Source organism: Balaenoptera borealis (assembly GCF_965194805.1).
Source record: "Balaenoptera borealis genome assembly, chromosome: 9".
Lineage (NCBI taxonomy): Eukaryota > Metazoa > Chordata > Mammalia > Artiodactyla > Balaenopteridae > Balaenoptera > Balaenoptera borealis.
Genome location: NC_138873.1, coordinates 111,155,206 through 111,178,395, shown reverse-complemented (window position 1 = coordinate 111,178,395; position 23,190 = coordinate 111,155,206). Strand labels below are relative to the sequence as shown.

The window sequence follows — 23,190 nt, the reverse complement described above, 5'->3', positions numbered from 1 at the left end:
TTTAAGATTTTTTGTTCTAGTTCTGTAAAAAATGCCATTGGTAATTTGATAGGGATTCCATTGAATCTGTAGATTGCTTTGGGTAGTATAGTCATTTTCACAATATTGATTCTTCCGATCCAAGAACATAGTATCTCTCCATCTGCTGGTATCATCTTTAATTTCTTTCATCAGTGTCCTATGGTTTTCTGCAGACAGATCTTTTGTCTCCCTAGGTAGGTTTATTCCTAGGTATTTTATTCTTTTTGTTGCAATGGTAAATGGGAGTGTTTCCTTAATTTCTCTTTTAGATTTTTCATCATTAGTGTATAGGAATGCAAGAGATTTCTGTGCATTAATTTTGTATCCTGCCACTTTACCAAATTCATTGATTAGCTCTAGTAGTTTTCTGGTGCCATCTTTAGGATTCTCTATGTATAGTATCATGTCATCTGCGAACAGTGAGTTTTACTTCTTCTTTTCCAATTTGTATTGCTTTTATTTCTTTTTCTTCTCTGATTGCATGGCTAGGACTTCCAAAACTATGTTGAACAATAGTGGTGAGAGTGGACATCCTTGTCTTGTTCCTTATCTTAGAGGAAATGCTTTCTGTTTTACACCATTGAGAATGATGTTTGCTGTGGGTTTGTCATATATGGCCTTTATTATGTTGAGGTAGGTTCCCTCTATGCCCACTTTCTGGAGAGTTTTTATCATAAATGGGTGTTGAATTTTGTCAAATGCTTTTTCTGCATAAGTTGAGATGACCATATGGTTATTCTCCTTCATTTTGTTAATATGGTGTATCACATTGATTGATTTGCGTAAGTTGAAGAATCCTTGATCCCTGGGATAAATCCCACTTGATCATGGTGTATGATCCTTTTAATGTTTTGTTGGATTCTGTTTGCTAGTATTTTGTTGAGGATTTTTGCATCTGTATTCATTAGTGATATTGGTCTGTAATTTTCTTTTTTTGAAGTATCTTCATCTGGTTTTGGTATCAGGGTGATGGTAGCCTCATAGAATGAGTTTGGGAGTGTTCCTTCCTCTGCAATTTTTTGGAAGAGTTTGAGAAGGATGGGTGTTAGCTCTTCTCTAAATGTTTGATAGAATTCACCTGTGAAGCCATCTGGTCCTGGACTTTTGTTTGTTGGAAGATTTTTAATCACAGTGTCAATTTCATTGTGATTGGTCTGTTCATATTTTCTATTTCTTCCTGGTTCAGTCTTGGAAGGTTATACCTTTCTAAGAATTTGTCCATTTCTTCCAGGTTGTCCATTTTATTGGCATAGAGTTCCTTGTAGTAGTCTCTTAGGATGCTTTGTATTTCTGCGGTGTCTGTTGTAACTTCTCCTTTTTCATTTCTAATTTTATTGATTTGAGTCCTCTCCCTCTTTTTCTTGATGAGTCTGGCTAAAGGTTTATCAATTTTGTTTATCTTCTCAAAGAACCAGCTTATAGTTTTGTTGACCTTTGCTATTGTTTTCTTTGTTTCTATTTCATTTATTTCTGCTCTGATCTTTATGATTTCTTTCCTTCTGCTAACTTTGGGTTTTGTTTGTTCTTCTTTCTCTAGTTCCTTTAGGTGTAAGGTTAGATTGTTTATTTGAGATTTTTCTTGTTTCTTGAGGTAGGCTTGTATAGCTATAAACTTCCCTCTTAGAACTGCTTTTGCTGCATCCCATAGGTTTTGGATCGTCGTGTTTTCATTGTCATTTGTCTCTAGGTATTTTTTGATTTCGTCTTTGATTTCTTCAGTGATCTCTTGGTTATTTACTAACATATTGTTTAGCCTCCATGTATTTGTGTTTTTTACGTTTTTTTCCCTTGTAATTCATTTCTAATCTCATAGCATTGTGGTCAGAAAAGATGCTTGATATGATTTCAATTTTCTTAAATTTACTGAGGCTTTATTTGTGACCCAAGATGTGATCTATCCTGGAGAATGTTCTGTGCACACTTAAGAAGAAAGTGTGATCTGCTGTTTTTGGATGGAATGTCCTATAAATATTAAATCTATCTGGTCTACTGTGTCATTTAAAGCTTCTGTTTCCTTATTTATTTTCATTTTGGATGATCTGTCCATTGGTGTAAGTGAGGTGTTAAACTCCCCCACTATTATTGTGTTACTGTCGGTTTCCTCTTTTATAGCTGTTAGCAGTTGCCTTATGTACTGAGGTGCTCCTATGTTGGGTGCATATATATTTATAATTGTCATATCTTCTTCTTGGATTGATCCCTTGATCATTATGTAGTGTCCTTCCTTGTCTCTTGTAACATTCTTTAAAGTCTATTTTATCTGATATGAGTATTGCTACTCCAGCTCTCTTTTGATTTTCATTTGTACGGAATATCTTTTTCCATCCTCTCACTTTCAGTCTGTGTGTGTCCCTAGGTCTGAAGTGGGTCTCTTGTAGACAGCATATATATGGGTCTTGTTTTTGTATCCATTCGGCAAGCCTGTGGCTTTTGGTTGGAGCATTTAATCCATTCACGTTTAAGGTAATTATCAATATGTATGTTCCTATGACCATTTTCTTAATTGTTTTGGGTTTGTTTTTGTAGGTCCTTTTCTTCTCTTGTGTTTCCCACTTAGAGAAGTTCCTTTAGCATTTGTTGTAGAGCTGGTCTGGTGGTGCTGAATTCTCTTAGCTTTTGCTTGTTTTTAAACCTTTTGATTTCTCCATCGAACCTGAATGAGATCCTTGCCGAGTAGAGTAATCTTGGTTGTAGGTTCTTCCCTTTCATCACTTTAAGTCTATCATGCCACTCCTTTCTGGCTTGTAGAGTTGCTGCTGAGAAATCGGCTCTTAACCTTATGGGAGTTCCCTTGTATGTTATTTGTCGTTTTTCCCTTGCTGCTTTCAATAATTTTTCTTTGTCTTTAATTTTTGCCAATTTGATTACTATGTGTCTTGGCGTGTTTCTCCTTGGGTTTATCCTGTATGGGACTCACTGTGCTTCCTGGACTTGGGTGGCTATTTCCTTTCCCATGTTAGGGAAGTTTTCGACTATCATCTCTTCAAATATTTCCTCTTGTCCTTTCTCTCTCTCTTCTCCTCTGGGACCCCTATGATGCAAATGTTGTAGTGTTTAATGTTGTCCCAGAGGTCTCTTAGGCTCTCTTCATTTCTTTTCATTCTTTTTTCTTTATTCTGTTCCACAGCAGTGAATTCCACCATTCTGTCTTCCAGGTCACTTATCCGTTCTTCTGCCTCAGTTATTCTGCTATTGATACCTTCTAGTGTAGTTTTCATTTCAGTTATTGTATTGTTCATCTCTGTTTGTTTGTTCTTTAATTCTTCTATGTCTTTGTTAAACATTTCTTGCATCTTCTCGATCTTTGCCTCCATTCTTTTTCTGAGGTCCTGGATCATCTTCACTATCATTATTCTGAATTCTTTTTCTGGAAGGTTGCCTATCTCCACTTCATTTAGTTGTTTTTCTGGGGTTTTATCTTGTTTCTTCATCTGGTACACAGCCCTCTGCCTTTTCATCTTGTCTATCTTTCTGTGAATGTGCGTCTCTATTCTTTTTGCAACTTTTAAGTAAGTCTAAAGGTACTTCAAAATAAAAAGTTGTAACAAAGGGCCAGATCTTAAGAAGATGACTGTTGGGAAAAGGAACGAAAATCTATTTTGTCTCAGACTTCACATTAGCCAGTGTCTCTTGTGGGGCGGGGGAGATCTGGGGATGGGACTCAGACTGTCACATGGTTTACTGATTTGCTCCTGCGGTGCTGTATGTGAGTGATGCAGGGTGATAACACGGTGTCATAGAAAGATGTTGGGACTTGACGCGAGCACATCTCTCTTTTTTTGTTGACTCTTTTGCTTATGCACTGTGACCCTCGATAAGGCCCTTAATCTAAGTCTCAGTTTTTCAATATATAAAATGGGAATCCTCATCTTTTTCAGTTTCAGTAAGATTGCTATGGGTGTTATATGCGATAGTTTGTAAATATGATTTATACTTTAAATCATGAAATTTTATTCCTGTTCATGTAACACCAAGTGCCCAAATCCTAACCTCCTGTTACATTCAGCATCAAAGGAAGATTTCTTATCTATATACAGCCCTAAACTGTTGTCCATTTTCTAATACGTCTGCAGTAAAGAAGCCATAGATGGTCCAGCAAGTCCACAGCCACTGTGGATTAGTGGAAAAGTAATCAAAATTCAAAAATGAAGCAAAGGCTCACTCATCTCTTGTTTCAAGGAAGGCTGTGAGTTGAGCATTTAATTCAATGTGGTTCTTTCTTTTTACCCAGAAGGAGTGCAGAGGGGAACTACGCACTCTTTTTTCTCTTATTATTATTATTGTTTTTAAAAATCAGGAAGTTTTATTTCTGAAAAAATGGTGGTTCTGCAGCATTTTCCAGTGGAACATTAACTTATATTTCAAAGTGAGAAAAATCAAGCAGTCCTTTGCCAGTTGCGGCCCGTGGAATCAGGATAATCTCTCACGGCAACGGACACCACCTAGAACACGCTGACAAGAAAGTTGCTAATCTATGTCACATGGTCTCCCACCAACCTGTTAATAAATTCCTTTTTCCTGCTCCCTCGTTATTCTTGCGTGTGGAGATTAAATGGACTATACAGTCATTAAATTTGACTCTCAAGAGGTAGTGCTTTAGAGCCGTGAGCCACAGGAGGCTGGCTTTCTGCTCCAGCCCCACTGCTGACTTGAGGGCTGAGCACGGAGCACCCGCCCTGTGCCAGGCCTCAATTTTTCTGTCTACAGAGTGAGAGAAGCAACGTCTCAGAGGGACATGGTGCTGCTTTACGAGCTCTATGTTCTAACTGAGCTCCAAATTCCGTTACAGAAAGGTATTCTTTGATGAATTAAAGATGCATTTATACTGTTGTTGAGATTCTTAGCAGGAATGAAAGAAGCTTTAAGATCTAATTTTAAAAGACTCCCACTGCACAGCACATTATCCAGCTCTCAAATGCTGCACACAGCTGTGCATGGAGCGCTCTGTGGTATTTATTAAAAATAAGACACAAACCCTGCAAAATGGTGCCGGGAATATCTCCACAGCGCGTACAGGCGCTGAACTGCTTGACTTCCACTGAGGCTATGGGGGCTCCTACTGGCAAATTCCAAGCACCACTCGGAAAAATGACCCCAGAGAGACAGCTTAATGCTTCCTACTGATCGCGAGTCTTCAGAGAACATCTCAAGGCAGAAAGGGACAATTTCTCAAAGGAAGTAAATACCCTTTAATGAAACAAATCTGTGTCGCAGCCATAACTAAGTATATGCCGCAGAGTCCTTTGCTAAGAGGCCCTTGGGAATTGCTTCCTGGTGATAGTTTCCATGGGGAATGGGAGAGCTCTCATCACCTTCTCTTAATTCCTGCTGCTCACGGGAAATAACACGTTTCTTTTCAGTTTGGACATTTCATGTTTCTAAGGGTAGATATATAGATGAGTGGAAAAGTCCGAGGGATAGGTTTATATTTTTCTGGATGGGTAATGATTTGTATTTTCCAATATGAAGTTCAGACAGGTATAGACAGATGACCAAGAGACCCAGAGCCTTATGTAGCCATACTTTTTGTTGCCTGATCAAAAATTTTTTTAACCCAAATATTTAGCATTAGGCCCACCAGCAATCTATTGGACTTTTGCCTGGTGGCCCATCCTAGACGCTGCCTTGTCTCAGGCAACTATATGCCCTCACGCGGCCCCCACGGCCCCCACTGCCCCCAGGGGTGGCTGTCCGTCCATCACCTCCCACTTCTCACTGAGCTCCAGCCGCAATGGCCATGTGTCTCTTCCTGGTACCAGCCAAGCTCACTGGGTCTCAAGAACCTTTGCGATGCCTGCTCCCTGGCCTGGAGAGATCTGTGCCCACATCTTCTCATTGTGGCTTCTCTAATACTCAGGTTGACTTGAGTGTCCCACTCCTTAGAAAGACCCCCTTGGGCCACCCGATCTAAAGAAGCCCCCAATCTGTTTATATCCTTCATAACGCTATCTCTAGTTGACATTATCTTGTTTCTAAAAAATATGTTTGCATATTATTTTTCTCTGTCCACTGGAATATTAGCTTGACAGGAAGGAGGACACTGCCCATTTAGGGCCACACAGCATCCCTGGCATCTACAACCGTGCTTGGACATGGTGGACACTGTGTAGACATTTTCTGGGTGACTGAGCTCAGAATGCAGGGGATCTTTCACTCCTCTGCTCAGTCGGTCATGATGTTCTACACCTTTCTGTCCAGACTGCTTCTACCTCCATCACCTTTGCTCTGAATCAACATAATTAGTGTCCCTCCTTCTCCACGGGCATGGGAGACTGTACTCTTACAGGCAGGGATCATGTTTTATCCATCTTTGGGTCATGTTTGGTACATAATAAGTGCTCTGTCTGTGAATGAATTTTCTTACATAACATTTGAAAGTACAGAATATTAGTACAATATATCGTAGTACGCCAATGAAGTTTATAGAAGGAGTGGGAAATAATCTTTAGCTATCCATTTCCTCTAAGTGTATTCTCTATATGGTCAAGTCTTACCAGCTGATCAAACTATATTATAAGTTCAAATTTGTGCACCAGGTCAACAGTGACCTAAACAGGTCTCCAAGGGTCTACTAACATGAACAAACATGCGAAGGCATTTCTGGGAGTGATATCACTTATCCGGAGATGCCTCCAATTAGGAAATACCCAGGGACCTCATGATAACATTGATCAAAAGGGTATGCAGTCCTATATGAGGCAAGTAAGTCTACTTTAGGGTTTAATTTCTTCTTTAGGTTGGAGAGCAGCACAGGTAACCTGATCTAGTTGAAATAATAAGGCTAATATTTAAGGCTGATACTGCAATTAATGTCATTTTGTGAAGTCTGGCTTCTCATTCAAAGATTTCAGATTAGAAATGATAATATTTGTATACAAATAATGAATACTATAAATGTAAGTTGATGACAATGGACAAGGTTAACTAAATTTAATTTAAAAATACTAATGAACACTAAGCACAATCTTCTCACAGTTGGTAGTGTGGTACTCTGGGAAGTAGATACTTGCCCATTGTTCTGGGTTCCTTGCACACACTCCTGAACCTTGGAATCTCTGGCATGACAAGTGCCTTTTGTACGATAACGAGGTGGCTGGGGTTCCCTAGAGAGCTTCAAGATGGGGGCTGGTGACCAGAAAGACAAAGGCGGGATGAGAGGGCCAGCCCCACCCTGGACCTCTGGTGAGGGAAAGGAGCCTGGAGATGGAGTTCCATCACCAGTAGCCAATGATTTAATCACTTGTGCCTTTGGAGTAAAAGCTCCATGAAAATCTCTAAACCATGGGTACTGGAGAGTGTCTGGGTTGGTAAACATATGGGTGCTGGGAGGCGGGGTGCCTGGTGGGGGCATGGAAACTGCATGTTACCCAGTCCTTTGCCCCAAATACCTGCCCTGTGTGCCTCTTCCATTTGGCTGCTGTTCTTGGATTATAGCTATAATATAATATAATATAATACAATATAATATAATGTAATATAAGGTACAGCACTTTCTTGAGTTCTGTGTCATTCTAGTGAGGTGGGGAGTTACTGGAGCCCCCAAACTGTAGTCAGCCAGGCAGAAGTGTGTTAGCCTGGGCACCTCACTGTGGCTGGCATCTGATGTCGAGGAGGGAAAGTCCTGTGGGACTAAGCCCTGAACCTGCGGGGTCGGTGCTAGTACCAGTTGTTAGTGTCAGGATTGTACTGAGTTGTTGAACACCCAGTTGGTGTCCGGAAAGTTGGAGAATTGGTTGGTGTGGGGAACAACCGCCACATATTAGGTGTCAGGAGTGTTGTGAGTGAAAAGAGCTCATCAGGTAGGTATATTTTTCTAGACTGAAATCCTGGTTCTTTCATTCACCATCTTTCTAACTCTGGACAAGTTTCTTAAGCCTTAGCTTACTTCCTCATCCCTAAAAAGGATATTATAAAACTCATGTAGGATTAAATAAGACAGTATTTATAGAGTTCAAGAGCAGTACCCATCATGTAGCAAGTCTCAATAAATATCAGCTCTTATTAATTAGAAGGATTGAAATGGCTTTAATGTTCTGTGGTCAATCAACCCAACAGGGTTCAATGGTCCTCAGATGGTCCAGTGAATCACATGGAGGTGACCACATGCACCGGAGTTTGAACACTTAGATGGAAAGAGAAACAGCAGAAGAGTATACGACTGACAGGAAATAACCCAAGAGAACATAACTTCTACTAAAGGGCAGAGGAGATTAGAAGGTGTAGAAAATGACGCAGTTGAGTATGTCTCCTGGAACCAAAGATGGAGAACCTGGAGAGGTAGAAAAATGGTGTCTCAGTCTTCAGTTCAGAACCAGTGGCAGTCTGAGAGTCTCTGATACAGCTTTCCAACACATTAGCAGCTGAAGCTGCCTTTTAATAGGATGAACTCACAGATATATTAGAGTGGCCTCGGCTGTGTGGTTGATTTTAATAAAGGCTCCAATTTTGTTTTAGCCAAAGAAGACACTGGTTATTTTCTTCTCATTAAAAAAATACACTTGGCATTTTCAGGAGTGACTGTTATTGCATGTCAAAGGCATATATGCTCTATTCAGGGGGAAATATCCATGCTGAGGTTTGCCTCTTTCATCCTCTTGTGGAAATATTACACTGAAGGAGAACTGCTAAAATAGCAATTAAAAACAGACTGATATTTAGCATCAAATACAGATCCACGATTAACCACAGGCTGGTGCTTTCTGCTTCCCTGAGATGCACTGCAGGACTGAGAAGTATGGCCCTGTTACATATGTCTGTAGACAGAGTCACTGGGGCATCCAGAAAAGCCGCGGCTACAGGGAACCGGTTGGCCTCCTGACACATCAGGCTCCTTGTCGCGATCTAAGCACCAGCCTTTGGTATGGTTTGCAACTTTCAGGTAGGTCCTTAACGGAAGTTAGAAAAGGAGTGACTGTGAACTCAGTCTTCGAGGTTGTTTCACACGTTCTCAATACTGAGGCCACGGAGGGAATGGTTTGTGTCTGAATGTAGAGAAATCAGAAAGCAGCCGGTCCAGGTGAATGAGGGCAGCTCGTTAGATATCCCCAAATGTACTTGACTCTCCCAGTCGTAGGGCAGCGATTATGGCCCCCAGATGTATGTAGAAATGTTATTTCAACAGCATCTTAGGGGAGAGATGTAAATTGAACGCATAGGTATAAGGAAGAATTTTGTAATTCAAGATAAGCTTTTACCAGTTTTCAAAGCAAACTCCTCAAATCAAGCAGAGATAAATCAACATGGTAACGAAAGAGAGCATCTAATTAAAAAACAATTGAATAGATTTTTTTTTTCTTCCCTTAGGTTACAGTTGTTTAAAATATGTTTTTCAAACCCAAGAATATAATGGTTTTATGATTTCTCAAATCAACAATATTTGGAAATGCCCTGGTTCTGGCTCCAGTGCAGGGGCGGAGGCGTGGGCAGGTCAGGAGGGGAAGTCCTGCAGTCTTTGGGAATCAGCTCCTGGGCCTCTATCACCTTGTGTCCAAATACTACCAGTTGGTCTGCAGGGCTCGCTAGGTGACGGCTGTAGTAGCTTTGGTCTGTTTCAGCTGGAGAGAGCAACACAGGGGTGCTTCCAGAAAGCACCCCCCGCGCTGCAGGCACAGGCAGGCTACCAGTCTTCTCTGGATCCTTCCTTGAATGCTCAAGCCTTCTAAAAGTGTTGGGTGTGTATTTGGCATGTTCAGAGTAACCGTATCTTACAGATACATGGAGTCTTGAGAGAGGTTAGCTACGTTTCCAAACTCACAACAGTTATCACGGACAGATGAGGGAGATGCTACTTCTTTGTCCATTTTGCCACGGTAAATTAGGCCAAACGAGGGAAATCCAGGGTTCACTTTACATTTTGCTTTATCGTTTAACCCCTGACATCAATCATTTTTTTATGGGCCTATTAAGCAGGCCTAGAAAGGGCCCCAGCAGCCACCTGCTACAGCCTGCCGCCTTCAGGCAGGTGACCTCGGTTCCTCTGTGTAGGTTACACCTTACTGACCTCATCCTCAAGACCCACGTGTGAACACGTTTCACTGTTTCATTGCTTCATCTGGACCATGAATCAAACCATTACACATACCTCAAAAAAAAGACTGAAAAGTGCATAGTTATCCTAAATGTAAGTACAAATCTTGTTTTTGTTCTAATGGGGATTCATCATATTTTTATCCGTGAAATTTTCTTCCAAAGCGATAGATTCACTAGAGGTCAAATATCCAAACGAAGAAAAGGCCTGAAGCGGTAACTAAGCTCCAGCCACACCTAAACCGTGTCACACTAAATCTGTAAGGTCACAGTTGACGGGCGCAAAGGTGGCTAAGTTACAGACGACAACAACGTCGTCTTCAGAGCCATGCGTTACACCAAGACCTGAACGGATCCGAGACAGGAAGAGAAAGATTAAAAGACTAAGATGTGCTGATGTATCCGTAGCTGAGAACAGCTATCAAAGGGCAGCAGGCGTCTGGGAGAGAATCTGCTTTTTAGCTTAGAAGCCAGAAATACATTGGCACTGCCTCTGGAATTGGAATAAAACCAATTTTAAATTGGTTTTAAAGCCTGGAATGGAACATTCCTGCAGTCATCCGTGAACCAACCTTATCCTGTAGAAGCTGAGTGAGCCCTGGCCAAACCATCTACTTTGTGAATGGTTTTGTTTGGGTCCCTCATAGGACAGGAAGTTCTTGTGCCGTGATTCCACATCGAGTTACAGTGTTTTGTGGTGTAGCTTGAGCAGGGAATTAAAAAAGAGGAAAAACCTCCAGAGGAAAATCAAGTGCCTTCACTGATGCACCCCAGGGGCTGGGTGGACCCCCGCAGAGCTGGGTGGGCCCGCCTGGGGGCTGGGTGGACCCGCAAGGCCGGGCGTTGGCGCCCACTTTCCTCCACGCCTCTCTGGCAGAAGAGGGGCAGCCGGACAAACAGACTGCGTTAGTGAAGGCCAAACAAGATGTTTCAAGGTTGATGTAACTTAGAATTGCACCAGATTCACTGCGGTAACCGCAGGGCTTCACGCACAGCCCCATGTCCATAACGTCTGGTTGAAGGAACGGTGGCTCTGGCAATGTGCATGCGTGTGGGGAGCCCTCCCGCTTCCCTGTGCCCAGGACGTGCGCCACTCACACCGCACTGGGAGGAAAGATGGGACAAATGGTTCCTCTTACAGTCCCCGTGGAGGGGGTTTCTCCACTTCCTCCTTAAGGAATAGGGGTTAGGGAGGAAACTAAAGGTGCTCAACAATTCCCAACTCCTGAAACAAAATGGCAAACCAGCTGCTGATGAAGAGCTTAGTCTAAACTAGCTTGTAAATAAAAACCCCACTTTCTCAGATTGGAAAGAGTTGAAATAAGTAAACCTCACCGAGAACTTTCAGCATTTGGATTTGAATGGCTACCAAAGAAGTGGGAAGGAAAAAAGAGCAAGAAAACCAAAAGTAGCTGTTGAATAACAGCAGCAACTACAACATCAACAATAACAACAAGCTTTTGTATACAGGGTTTTCTTTTTCTTTCCCCAAAGGAATAACATTCTATTTCTTAAAAATAGGCCGAATTCTTCAAAAATGTCAGTGTTGGGAAAGACAGAGAAAGGCTGACGAACGGTTCTAGATGAATGAGACCAAAGAAGCGTGATGACCAGGCACAGTTGTGACCCAGACTGGATCCCGCCCTGGAGGGAAAATGCTACAAATGACATTATTGGGTCAAATGGCAAAACCGCGATACAACCAGCAGATTAGTTAAGGTATTGTGTTAATGTCCAATTTATGGAAGGTTAGGTAAAAGAATGTCCTTATTTTGGAAAACCCACACTGAAATATTTAGGGATAAAGGGCCATGATGTAGACAACTTACTTAAAAAATTAATCGATTAATTGAAAATTGAGATACAATTGACTAAGGTTTTCAATTTTATGATCCACTTTTAAGTATATTACTTGGAGGTGCCAGATCTTAACTCTGAAATTGTTTTATAATTTCAGGCTGGTACCCAGGTGAATGGAATCTCTTTGAAAGGACGGCAGCCAGGGAGCTGCAGGGATGTGATATTTATTCGGGGACTGTAGGGTGGGGACTCAAATTTCAGAGGGTAAACACTTTATCAAGTCTAACAGTCACCGTGCATAAACATACTTGTAATTATTCTTGAGGCATGCTCATTAACATGCTTTACCAGGACAACTACACTTATACGTTCCAGCAGATCAAGAGCATAAAAGGGGTACTGCTTACACTGTAGAGCAAAAAAGGGTCTTTCTTTGTCCTTAGTGAAATCAATGCTCCCAAACTCAGGGCGACACTCGAGAACCATGTATTTCAGCATAACTTAACCTGACACAAGTGGGTATTTTAGAGCCAGACCATCTGGCTCAAATCCCAGCTCCACCACTAACTACCTGCATGACTTTTAGCAACTCACTTCACCTCTCTGTGCCCCAATTTCTTCATCTGTAAAATGGGGATAATAAAAATACCTACCTCATCATGTTATGAAGAGGATTAAATGAGTCAGCACTTTCAAAACACGAGATTGCTGGCCCATGGTGAATAATCCATGAATGTTAGCTTTTAACATTAACTAAATGCTGCAATACCGGAAACAGAAGAAAAGGATGTGATGTCATAAATCTAGGTATCCAGGACTTTGATATTCACCTATAACGCAGAAGGGCTTCCGGGCAAATCTCAGTCTTCCTTGCCATCCTCTGTACCGGCAACAGCAGCCTGCAGACCAGATTCGAATGATGAACTCCAAACCAAAGACGACGATCATCACGAACTCCTAAAATGTCAAATGAGGTATGTCAGAGAGAGGTATTATGGATCAAACCACAGCAGGAAGCTCTGTGGATATTTCTGGACATTCAAGCACTTCATCTAAAATATCTGTTTGTTAAAGTCTGAAGTTAACATCGCCTTTTCTCCAAATCAAGCTAAACCCGGAGAACATCGGAAATGTATTTCCTATCATGGAATGCTATTGTATTTTCTATCATGCACATTGTTATTTCCTATCATGGGATGCTATTCCTCTTCAAGTCTCTAAAGCTTTGCAAGTTTAGGAGTCCGTTTTAATTCTAAATATGCAGGCTGAATTACAGATCCCCTTGTCTGGAATACACAGTCCCTCGAGATTGGTTCCAGGACCCCATGGACACCAAAATCCTCAGATGTTCAAGTCCCTTATATAAAATGAAGTAGTGTTTACATAAAACCTACACACATCCTTCCATATACTTTAAGTCATTTCTAGATTACTTATAATACCTAATACAATGTAAATGTTTTGTAAATAGTTGTTGGCATGCAGTTTGAGTTTTGTTTCTTGGAACTTTCTGGAATTTTTTTTTCAAATATTTTCGATCTACGGTTGGTTGCATCTGTGGATGTGGAACTTGCAGATAAGGAGAGCTGACTGTATAGTGCAACTGACCTTAGAACCTGGTAACATGTGAAATATCTGAAATGAAAGAGCGAACCCTGAAAACACAGCTTCACAGTTTTACAGAAAACAGACCCTCATTTTGCTGCAAGGAGTGACACAATCCCTGAGCCCTTAAGAGTTGTTCTCAGAGGAGAAGTAAATATTTAGGAGGATACTGAGTTCTTTTGTTACGATGTCAAAATCTCCTTAGAAGACAGCAAGTTTTGACAGTGTTATTGTGTGTGGCACATACATCCTTTGCCAGAAATGAGACCCTGAAGCCTCTGGATCTGAAGCTTGTTAATTATTAGGCTGCCCTTTGGTGAGAGCTGCCTAGAAAATAACACTTGCTCCAGCAGGAGGGCTTTGAGATTATCTAGGAAGAACTGTGAGTGAACCCGGGGAAAAGCCAACTAAAGAGGCTCATTAAATGTGGGTCACAGACTGAGAAACCACCGGACTCTGTCAGAAGAAAGCACCTCGGGAGCAGACCTGTCACAGTCACCTTGCTGTCCCTCTATAGGGGCAGCACTGAGTTTATCACATTTGATTTGTTTTCCTTTAAAAATATTTCCCTCTCTTGTTTTTTTTTTTTTGAATCTCTCTCTTGTTTTTAAACAAGGGTTGACTCAGCATTCATGATGTAGAACAATATTTATTACTTGATTTTTGTTATAATTGCTTAATTATAAAAGTGATACATGGTTCTTATTAAAGTCTCTAAACATCACAGACGTGTTGAGTGTAGAAAGTAAAAGTCCTAAGCCACTCCCCGTACTCCCATGTCCCAAGATGAAAACTGTTATCAAATTTAGAAAAATGGCATTTTTGTTGCAAGTTTCAGGCAAATGTCTGTTTCTTCAGTTAGAGCATGTGATGATATACTGCACTTTTGAAATGCCTAGTAGAGATACATCATTCTCTCCTTCTGTTATTTTGCACTAAGTAACCCACAAATATTTCTCATCATGGGAAATAAATCTCCAATATCATGGCTGCTTACTTACAGTGACTTAAAACTACCCATGGGCTAAATCTCCGCAGATGACTTTATGCAGATAACCAAAGCCATGGTCAATGCACACTCATTCATGATATCAGGGTTTTGTTTTGTTTTGCTTTTAGTTTTGAGTATACATCTAGGTAGTTGAGTTTATTCATTCATTAAGATGGCTGAAGCGCCACGTTAGGAAGAGCTGGGAGTGAACCCTGGGGAGGCCGGGCTTGGTTTAATCCTTCTCTTTCCTCATACAGAGCCTGCTGAGGCCCCAGGTGCCCAGCAGCCGTGTGTCCAGTGCACATTTAATGGCAGGGCCACTTTTATCCCGGCCGCCACCTCCTACTTGAGCCAGGAAGTCTGGCACTCCACTTGCAGGGTCCTATTATCAGGGATAGCTAAGAAAATCCCAAATGTGGCCTGAGCAACTGGCACTACAGTAGAATGATTTTACTTTTTCATGGGAGTAGCTGCTACCAGCCAATGTATGGCCAATAATCTTTAGATATTGAATAAAGAATATTAGAATAAAGGACCATTCTATTACTTTAGGAAGGTAGGCCCTCACTGCATCATTTCTATGTTGTATCCTGAGGCAGATAAATTACATCTACAAATTCTTTATTCAGGGTCCCTTGTTCAGGAATATTGCCTCCTGAATTTTTTTTTTTTTTTAATTATGTTGGGAAAAATCCTTCATTTCCAAATAAAGCAAGAGGATATTGTAATTGGATTTCACTACAGGGTCACAGTTTCTGCCTCGGAGAAGTAAGACTAGAGTCAGAATTCTCTCCTACTAGAGCATTCCTTAGTATTCTTTATGAGTGCCTGGTTTCAGACTTAGTGAGCGATAACCTCAAACTCTCTGGTCACCGAGCGAGCAGCAGGGAGGTGTCTGTGGAGCGTTTCTCTCAGGCCCGGAGCTACAGGACGTGGGGATGCTCCCTCCCAAGACTTGAGCTGATTTGATTGGGAGCAAAAGCATGAAAACCACTTTGACCAGATTCTGTCTCCTGTTTCCTGAAATTTCCATCTTATTTCAATTAAAAGGAACAAAGTGCTATTGAGAAAGAGGGGGGAAAGGATTCCAAATCTGACAGTCAGACCTGATGGGGAATGGAATTGTGAGAAGATAACCTTTTCTCTCTCTTTTTTCATTTCCCAACTTTGTTGAGGTATAATTGACAAATAAAAGTTCTGTATATGTGAGCTGTACAATGCGATGTTTTGATGTACATAGATACTGTGAAGTGTTTACCATAATCAAGCTAATTAACATATCCATCACCTCACATAGGTTTTTTTTTTTTTTTTTTTTTTGGTGAGAACACTTAAAATTTAATCTCTTAGCAAATTTCCAGGACACACTAACACTATTGTTAACTATAGTCACCAGGCTGTATGTTAGGTCTCCAGGACTTATTCATCCTGCATAATTGAAACTTGGTGCCCTCTGTCCAGTATCTCTCCTTCCCTCCCACCTTCCAATCCCTGGCAATCATTCTACTTTCTGTTTTTATGAGTTTGACTTTTTAGATTCTGCATATAAGTGAGAACATGCAGTATTTGTGTTTCTCTGTCAGACTTATTTCACTTAGCATAATGTCCTTCAAATTCATCCATGTTATTGCAAATGGCAGGATTTCTTTTTTAAGGCTGACTAATACTCCCGTCTCTGTCTGTCTATCTATCTATCTATCTCACATCTTCTTTATTCGTTTGTCCATTGATGGACACTTAGGTTGTTTCCACATCTTGGCTACTGTGAATAATGCTGCAATGAACATGAGGGTGCAGATATCTCTTTGAGATCCTGACCTCACTTCCTTTGGATATAGGACCAGAAGTGGGTTGCTGGTAGCTCTATTTTTAATTTCCTGAGGAACCTCCATACTGTTCTTCATAGTGGCTGCATCACTTTACATTCCCACCAACAGTGCACAAGGGCTCCCTTTTCTCCACACCCTCTCCAGCACTTGTTATCTTTTGTCTTTTTGATAATAGACATTCTAACACATATGAGGTGATATCTCATTGTGCTTTTTTTTTCTTAATTAATTTTTAGTTGCTTTATAATGTTGTGTTAGTTTCAGGTGTATATAGCAAAGTGAATCAGTTATGCATGTACATATATCCACTCTTTTTCAGATTCTTTTCCCATATAGGTCATTACAGGGTATTGAGTAGACTTCCCTGTGCTACACAGTAGGTTCTTATTAGTTATCTATTTTATATATAGTAGTGTGTATATGTCAATCCCAATCTTCATTGTGGTTTTGATTTACATTTCTGATGATTAGTGATGTTGGACACCTTTTCATAATACCTGTTGCCCATTTTTAAATCAGGTTATTTTATTTTATTTTTTGCTATTGAGTTATGGAAGGTCCATATATGTTTGGATATTAACTTCTTATCAGATGTTTGGTGTGCAAATGTCTTCTCCCATCCCAGAAGTTGTGTCTTCGCTCTGTTGATACTTTCCTTTTATGTACAGAAGATTTTTAGTTAGATGCAATCCCACGTATTTCTTTTTGTTTTTGTTTTTTGTGATTTTGGAGTCTTATAAAAAAATCCAAAAGACAAATTCTGTATGATATCACTTATGAGTGGAATCTAAAAAATAAAACTAACTAGTGGATATAACAATAAACAGACTCACCGATATAGAGAACAAACTAGTGGTTACCAATGAGGAGAGGGGTGTGGGGAGGGGCAGGATAGGGGTAGGGGATTAAGAGGCACAAACTACTAAGTATAAAATAAATAAGATACCAGGATATATAGTACAACACAGGGAATAGAGTCAATATTTTATAATAACTATAAATGGAATATAACCTTCAAAATTGTGTATCATTATGTTGTACACCGGAAACTTATATAATATTGTACATCAACTGCACCTTAATTAAAAAACAAAAACAAAAAAACATTGCCCAGACCAATGTCAAGAAGCTCCTTCCCTATGTCAGAGAAAGACAAATATCATATGATATCACTTATATGTGGAATCTAAAAAAGGGTACAAATTAACTTATCTTAAAACAGAAATAGAGTTACAGATGTAGAAAATAAACTTATGGATACCTGGGGGTAAGGCGGTGGGGAGGGATAAATTGAAAGAATTGGGATTGACATATACACACTACTATATATAAGATAACCAATAAGGACCTACTGTATAGCACAGGGAACTCTACTCAGTACTCTGTAATGGCCTATATGGGAAAAGAGCCTTAAAAAGAGTGGATATATGTATATGTATAATAGGTTCACTTTGCTGTACACTTAAAACTAACACAATGTTGTAAATCAACTATACTCAATAAAAATTAAAAATAGAAGCTCCTTCCCTATGTTTTCTTCTACTAATATTATAGTTTCAGGCCTTACATTTAAGTCTTTCATCCATTCTGAGTTGATTTTTGTATGTGGTGTGAGATAAGGGTCCAATTTCATTCTTCTGCATATGGATATCCAATTTTCCCATTCATGATAAAAACTCTCAGCAAGTCAGAAATAGAGGTTTACTATCTCAATTTGATAAATAGAATCTACAAAACCCTTACAGCTAATGTCATACTTAATGATGAAAGACTGAAAGCTTTTCTCCAAAAATCAAGAACACAGAAAGATGTTCCTTAGTTCATCACTCTTATTCATAGTTGCATAATATAGTCACTGCAATAAGGCAAGTAAAAGAAATAAAAGGCATACAACTGGAAAGACAGACATAAAATAGTCTATATTTGCAGATGCATGGTTGTCTACAGAGAAAATCCCAAGGAATCTACCAAAAGACTCTTAGAACTAATCAGTGAGCTCAGTAAGGTTGCAAGATACAAGATCAATATACAAAAACCAATCAGATGTCTGCATACTAACAGTAAGGATGTGGCAGCCAAAATTAAAAGCACAATATTATTTATGATCATTCCAAAGAAATTAAATGTTTAGCTATGCACTTAACAAATCTGTACAGGGTATGCAGGCTGAAAATTACAAAATGTCGGTAAAAGAAAGCAGAGGAGACCTAAGTAAATGGAAATACCATGTTCATGAATTGGAAGATTCAACATAATACAGATGTCAGCTCTTCCCAAATTGATGTGTAGGCTTAATGAAATTCCTATCAAACTCCTAGCAAGCGTTTTCTTTTTTTTTGTAGACATAAAGAAACTTACTCTAAAGCTGATGTGGAAAGGCACAGGCCCTAGAATAGCTAAAAATAATCCAGAAAAAAGAGAATGAAGTGGGAGGAATCACTTTATCTGTTATTAAGGCCCACTATGTAGCTCTAATAATCAGGACTGTGTGGTCTTGGCAGAGGGACAGACACATAGAGAATGATGGAGCACAACACAGAACCTAGAAATACACTCAGACAAACATGCTCAATTGATTACTTGATAAAGGTACATAAGTAATTCAAAGGAAGAAGAAATAGCCCTTTCAATAGTCAGTGCTGGGAGAACTGGACATCCATATACAATAAAATGAACCTCTATCTATATCTCACACTTTATACAAAAATTGATTCAAAATGGATCATGGGCTTAAGTATTAAAACTATACAACTTTTAGTAAAAAACATAAGAGAAAAACTTGAGGAATTGAGCTAAGCAAAGAGTTCGACTTTACACTAAAAGCTAAGTAAGGAAAGGAAAAATTGATAAATGGGACTTCATCAAAAGTAGAGAGGACCACTCCCTCTTGTGAGAGCACCAGAATCACAACTAACTGCTGAACAATCATTGAAAGGAAGACACAGGAACTCACCAAAAAAAGATGCCCCACATCCAAAGACAAAGGAGAAGCCACCATGAGATGGTAGGAGGGGTGCAATCACAATAAAATCAAATCCCATAACTGCTGGGTGGGTGACTCACAAACTGGAAAACACTTATACCACAGAAGTCCACACACTGGAGTGAGGGTTCTGAGCCCCACGTCAGGCTTCCAAGCCTGGGGGTCCGGCAACGGGAGGAGGAATTCCTAGAGAATCAGACTTTGAAGGCTGATGGGATTTGATTGCAGGACTTTGACAGGACTGTGGGAAACAGAGACTCCACTCATGGAGGGCACACACAGAATAATGTGCGCATCAGGACCCAGGGGAAGGAGCATTGACCCCAGGGGATACTGAACCAGACCTACCTGCCAGTGTTGGAGGGTCTCCTGCAGAGGCGGGGGGTGGCTCTGTCTCACTGTGAGGACAAGGACACTGGCAGTAGAAGTTCTGGGAAGCACTCCTTGGCTTGAGCCCACCCAGAATCTACCATTAGCCCCAACAAAGAGGCCAGTTATGCTGCAGTGTTGGGTCACCTCAAGCCAAACAACCAACAGGGAGGGAACTCAGCCCCACCCATCAGCAGTCAAACAGATTAAAGTTTTACTGAGTTCTGCCCACCAGAGCAACAGCCAGCTCTACCCACCACCAGTCCCTTCCATCAGGAAACTTGCACAAGCCTCTTAGATAGCCTCATCCACCAGATGGCAGAGAGCAGAAGCAAGAAGAACTACAATCCTGCAGCCTGTGGAACAAAAACCACATTCACAGAAAGATAGAAGGAAGATGAAAAGGCAGAGGGCTAAGTACCAGGTGAAGGAACAGGATAAAACCCCAGAAAAACAACTAAATGAAGTGGAGATAGGCAACCTTCCAGAAAAAGAATTCAGAATAATGACAGTGAAGATGTTCCAGGACCTTGGAAAAAGAATGGAGGCAAAGATGGAGAAGATGGAAGAAATGTTTAACAAAGATCTAGAAGAATTAACAAACAGACAAAGATGAACAATACAATAACTGAAATGAAAACTACACTAGAAGGAATCAATAGCAGAATAACTGAGGCAGAAGAACGGATAAGTGGCCTGGAAGACAGAATGGTGGAATTCATTGCTGTGGAACAGAAAAAAGAGAAAAGAATGAAAAGAAACGAAGACAGCCTAAGAGACCTGGGACAACATTAAATGCAACAACATTCACATTATAGGGGTCCCAGAAGGAGAAGAGAGAGAGAAAGGACCAGAGAAAATATTTGAAGAGATTATAGTTGAAAACTTTCCTAACATGGGAAAGGAAATAGCCACACAAGTCCAGGAAGAACAGCGAGTCCCATACAGGATAAACCCAAGGAGAAACACGCCAAGACACATAGTAATCAAATTGGCAAAAATTAAAGACAAAGAAAAATTATTGAAAGCAGCAAGGGAAAAACGACAAATAACATACAAGGGAACTCCCATAAGGTTAACAGTTGATTTCTCAGCAGAAACTCTACAAGCCAGAAGGGAGAGGCATGATATATTTAAAGTGATGAAAGAGAAGAACCTACAACCAAAATTACTCTACCCGGCAAGGATCTCATTTAGATTTGACGGAGAAATCAAAAGCTTTACAGACAAGCAAAAGCTAAGAGAATTCAGCACCACCAAACCAGCTCTACAACAAATGCTAAAGGAACTTCTCTAAGTGGGAAACACAAGAGAAGAAAAGGGCCTACAAAAACAAACCCAAAACAATTAAGAAAATGGTCATAGGAACATACATATCAATAATTACCTTAAACGTGAATGGATTAAATGCTCCAACCATAAGACACAGGCTTGCTGAATGGATACAAAAACAAGACCCATATATATGCTGTCTACAAGAGACCCATTTCAGACCTAGGGACACACACAGACTGAAGGTGAGGGGATGGAAAAAGATATTCCATGCAAATGGAAATCAAAAGAAAGCTGGAGTAGCAATACTCATAACAGATAAAGTAGACTTGAAAATAAAGAATGTTACCAGAGACAATGAAGGACACTACATAAGGATCAAGGGATCAATCCAAGAAGAAGATATGACAATTATAAATATATATGCACCCAACATAGGAGCACCTCAATACATAAGGCAACTGCTGACAGCTATAAAAGAGGAAATCAACAGTAACACAGTAATAGTAGGGAACTTTAACACCTCACTTACACCAATGGACAGATCATCCAAAATGAAAATTAATAAGGAAACACAAGCTTTAAATGACACAACAGACCAGATGGATTTAATAGATATTTATAGGACATTCCATGCAAAAACAGCAGATTACACTTTCTTCTCAAGTGTACACGGAACATTCTCCAGGATAGATCACATCTTGGGTCACAAATCAAGCCTCAGTAAATCTAAGAAAATTGAAATCATATCAAGCATCTTTTCTGACCACAACGCTATGAGATTAGCAATCAATTACAGGGAAAAAAACGTAAAAAACACAAACACATGGAGGCTATACAATACGTTACTAAATAACCAAGAGATCACTGAAGAAATCAAAGACGAAATCAAAAAATACCTAGAGACAAATGACAACGAAAACAGGACGATCCAAAACCTATGGGATGCAGCAAAAGCAGTTCTAAGAGGAAAGTTTATAGCTATACAAGCCTACCTCAAGAAACATCTCAAATAAACAATCTAACCTTACACCTAAATGGACTAGAGAAAGAAGAACAAAGAAAACCCAAAGTTAGTAGAAGGAAAGAAATCATAAAGATCAGAGCAGAAATAAATGAAATAGAAACAAAGAAAACAATAGCAAAGGTCAACAAAACTATAAGCTGGTTCTTTGAGAAGATAAACAAAATTGATAAACCTTTAGCCAGACTCATCAACAAAAAGAGGGAGAGGACTCAAATCAATAAAATTGGAAAAGGAAAACGAGAAGTTACAACAGACACCGCAGAAATACAAAGCATCCTAAGAGACTACTACAAGCAACTCTATGCCAATAAAATGGACAACCTGGAAGGAATGGACAGATTCTTAGAAAGGTATAACCTTCCAAGACTGAACCAGGAGGAAATAGAATATATGAACAGACCAATCACAAGTAATGAAATTGAAACTGTGATTAAAAATCTTCCAACAAACAAAAGTCCAGGACCAGATGGCTTCACAGGTGAATTCTATCAAACATTTAGAGAAGAGCTAACACCCATCCTTCTCGAACTCTTCCAAAAAATTGCAGAGGAAGGAACACTCCCAAACTCATTCTATGAGGCCACCATCACCCTGATACCCAAACCAGACAAAGACACTACAAAAAAAGAAAATTACAGACCAATATCACTGATGAATATAGATGCAAAAATCCTCAACAAAATACTAGCAAACAGAATCCAAAAACACCTTAAAAGGATCATACACCATGATATAGTGGGATTTATCCTATGGGTGCAAGGATTCTTCAATATATGCAAATCAATGTGATACATCATATTAACAAATTCAAGAATAAAAACCATATGATCATCTCAATAGATGCAGAAAAAGCTTTTGACAAAATTCAACGCCCATTTATGATAAAAACCCTCCAGAAAGTGGGCATAGAGGGAACCTACCTCAACATAATAAAGGTTGTATACGATAAACCCACAGCAAACATCATTCTCAATGGTGAAAAACGGAAAGCATTTACTCTAAGATCAGGAACAAGACAAGGATGTCCACTCTCGCCACTATTAGTCAACATAGTTTTGGAAGTCCTAGTCATGGCAATCAGAGAAGAAAAAGAAATGAAAGCAATACAAATTGGAAAAGAAGAAGTAAAACTGTCACTGTTTGCAGGTGACATGATACTATACATAGAGAATCCTAAAGATGCCACCAGGAAACTACTAGAGCTAATCAATGAATGTGGTAAAGTTGCAGGGTACAAAATTAATGCACAGAAATTTCTTGTATTCCT

At 39.9% G+C, this 23,190-nt stretch overlaps 1 protein-coding gene across 4 annotated transcripts in view; it reads right to left on the bottom strand.

Annotated features, from left to right (window-relative positions):
* The window catches only part of KCNQ5 (potassium voltage-gated channel subfamily Q member 5), a 567,647-nt gene that overhangs the window by 134,836 nt on the left and 409,621 nt on the right, over positions 1 to 23,190 (bottom strand). For all 4 annotated transcript variants that reach the window (XM_082405058.1, XM_082405060.1, XM_082405059.1 and 1 more), the window contains exon 3: positions 12,678 to 12,804. In XM_082405058.1, coding sequence (XP_082261184.1) covers positions 12,678 to 12,804 — 127 coding nt within the window. The remainder of the gene's footprint in view (positions 1 to 12,677; positions 12,805 to 23,190) is intronic.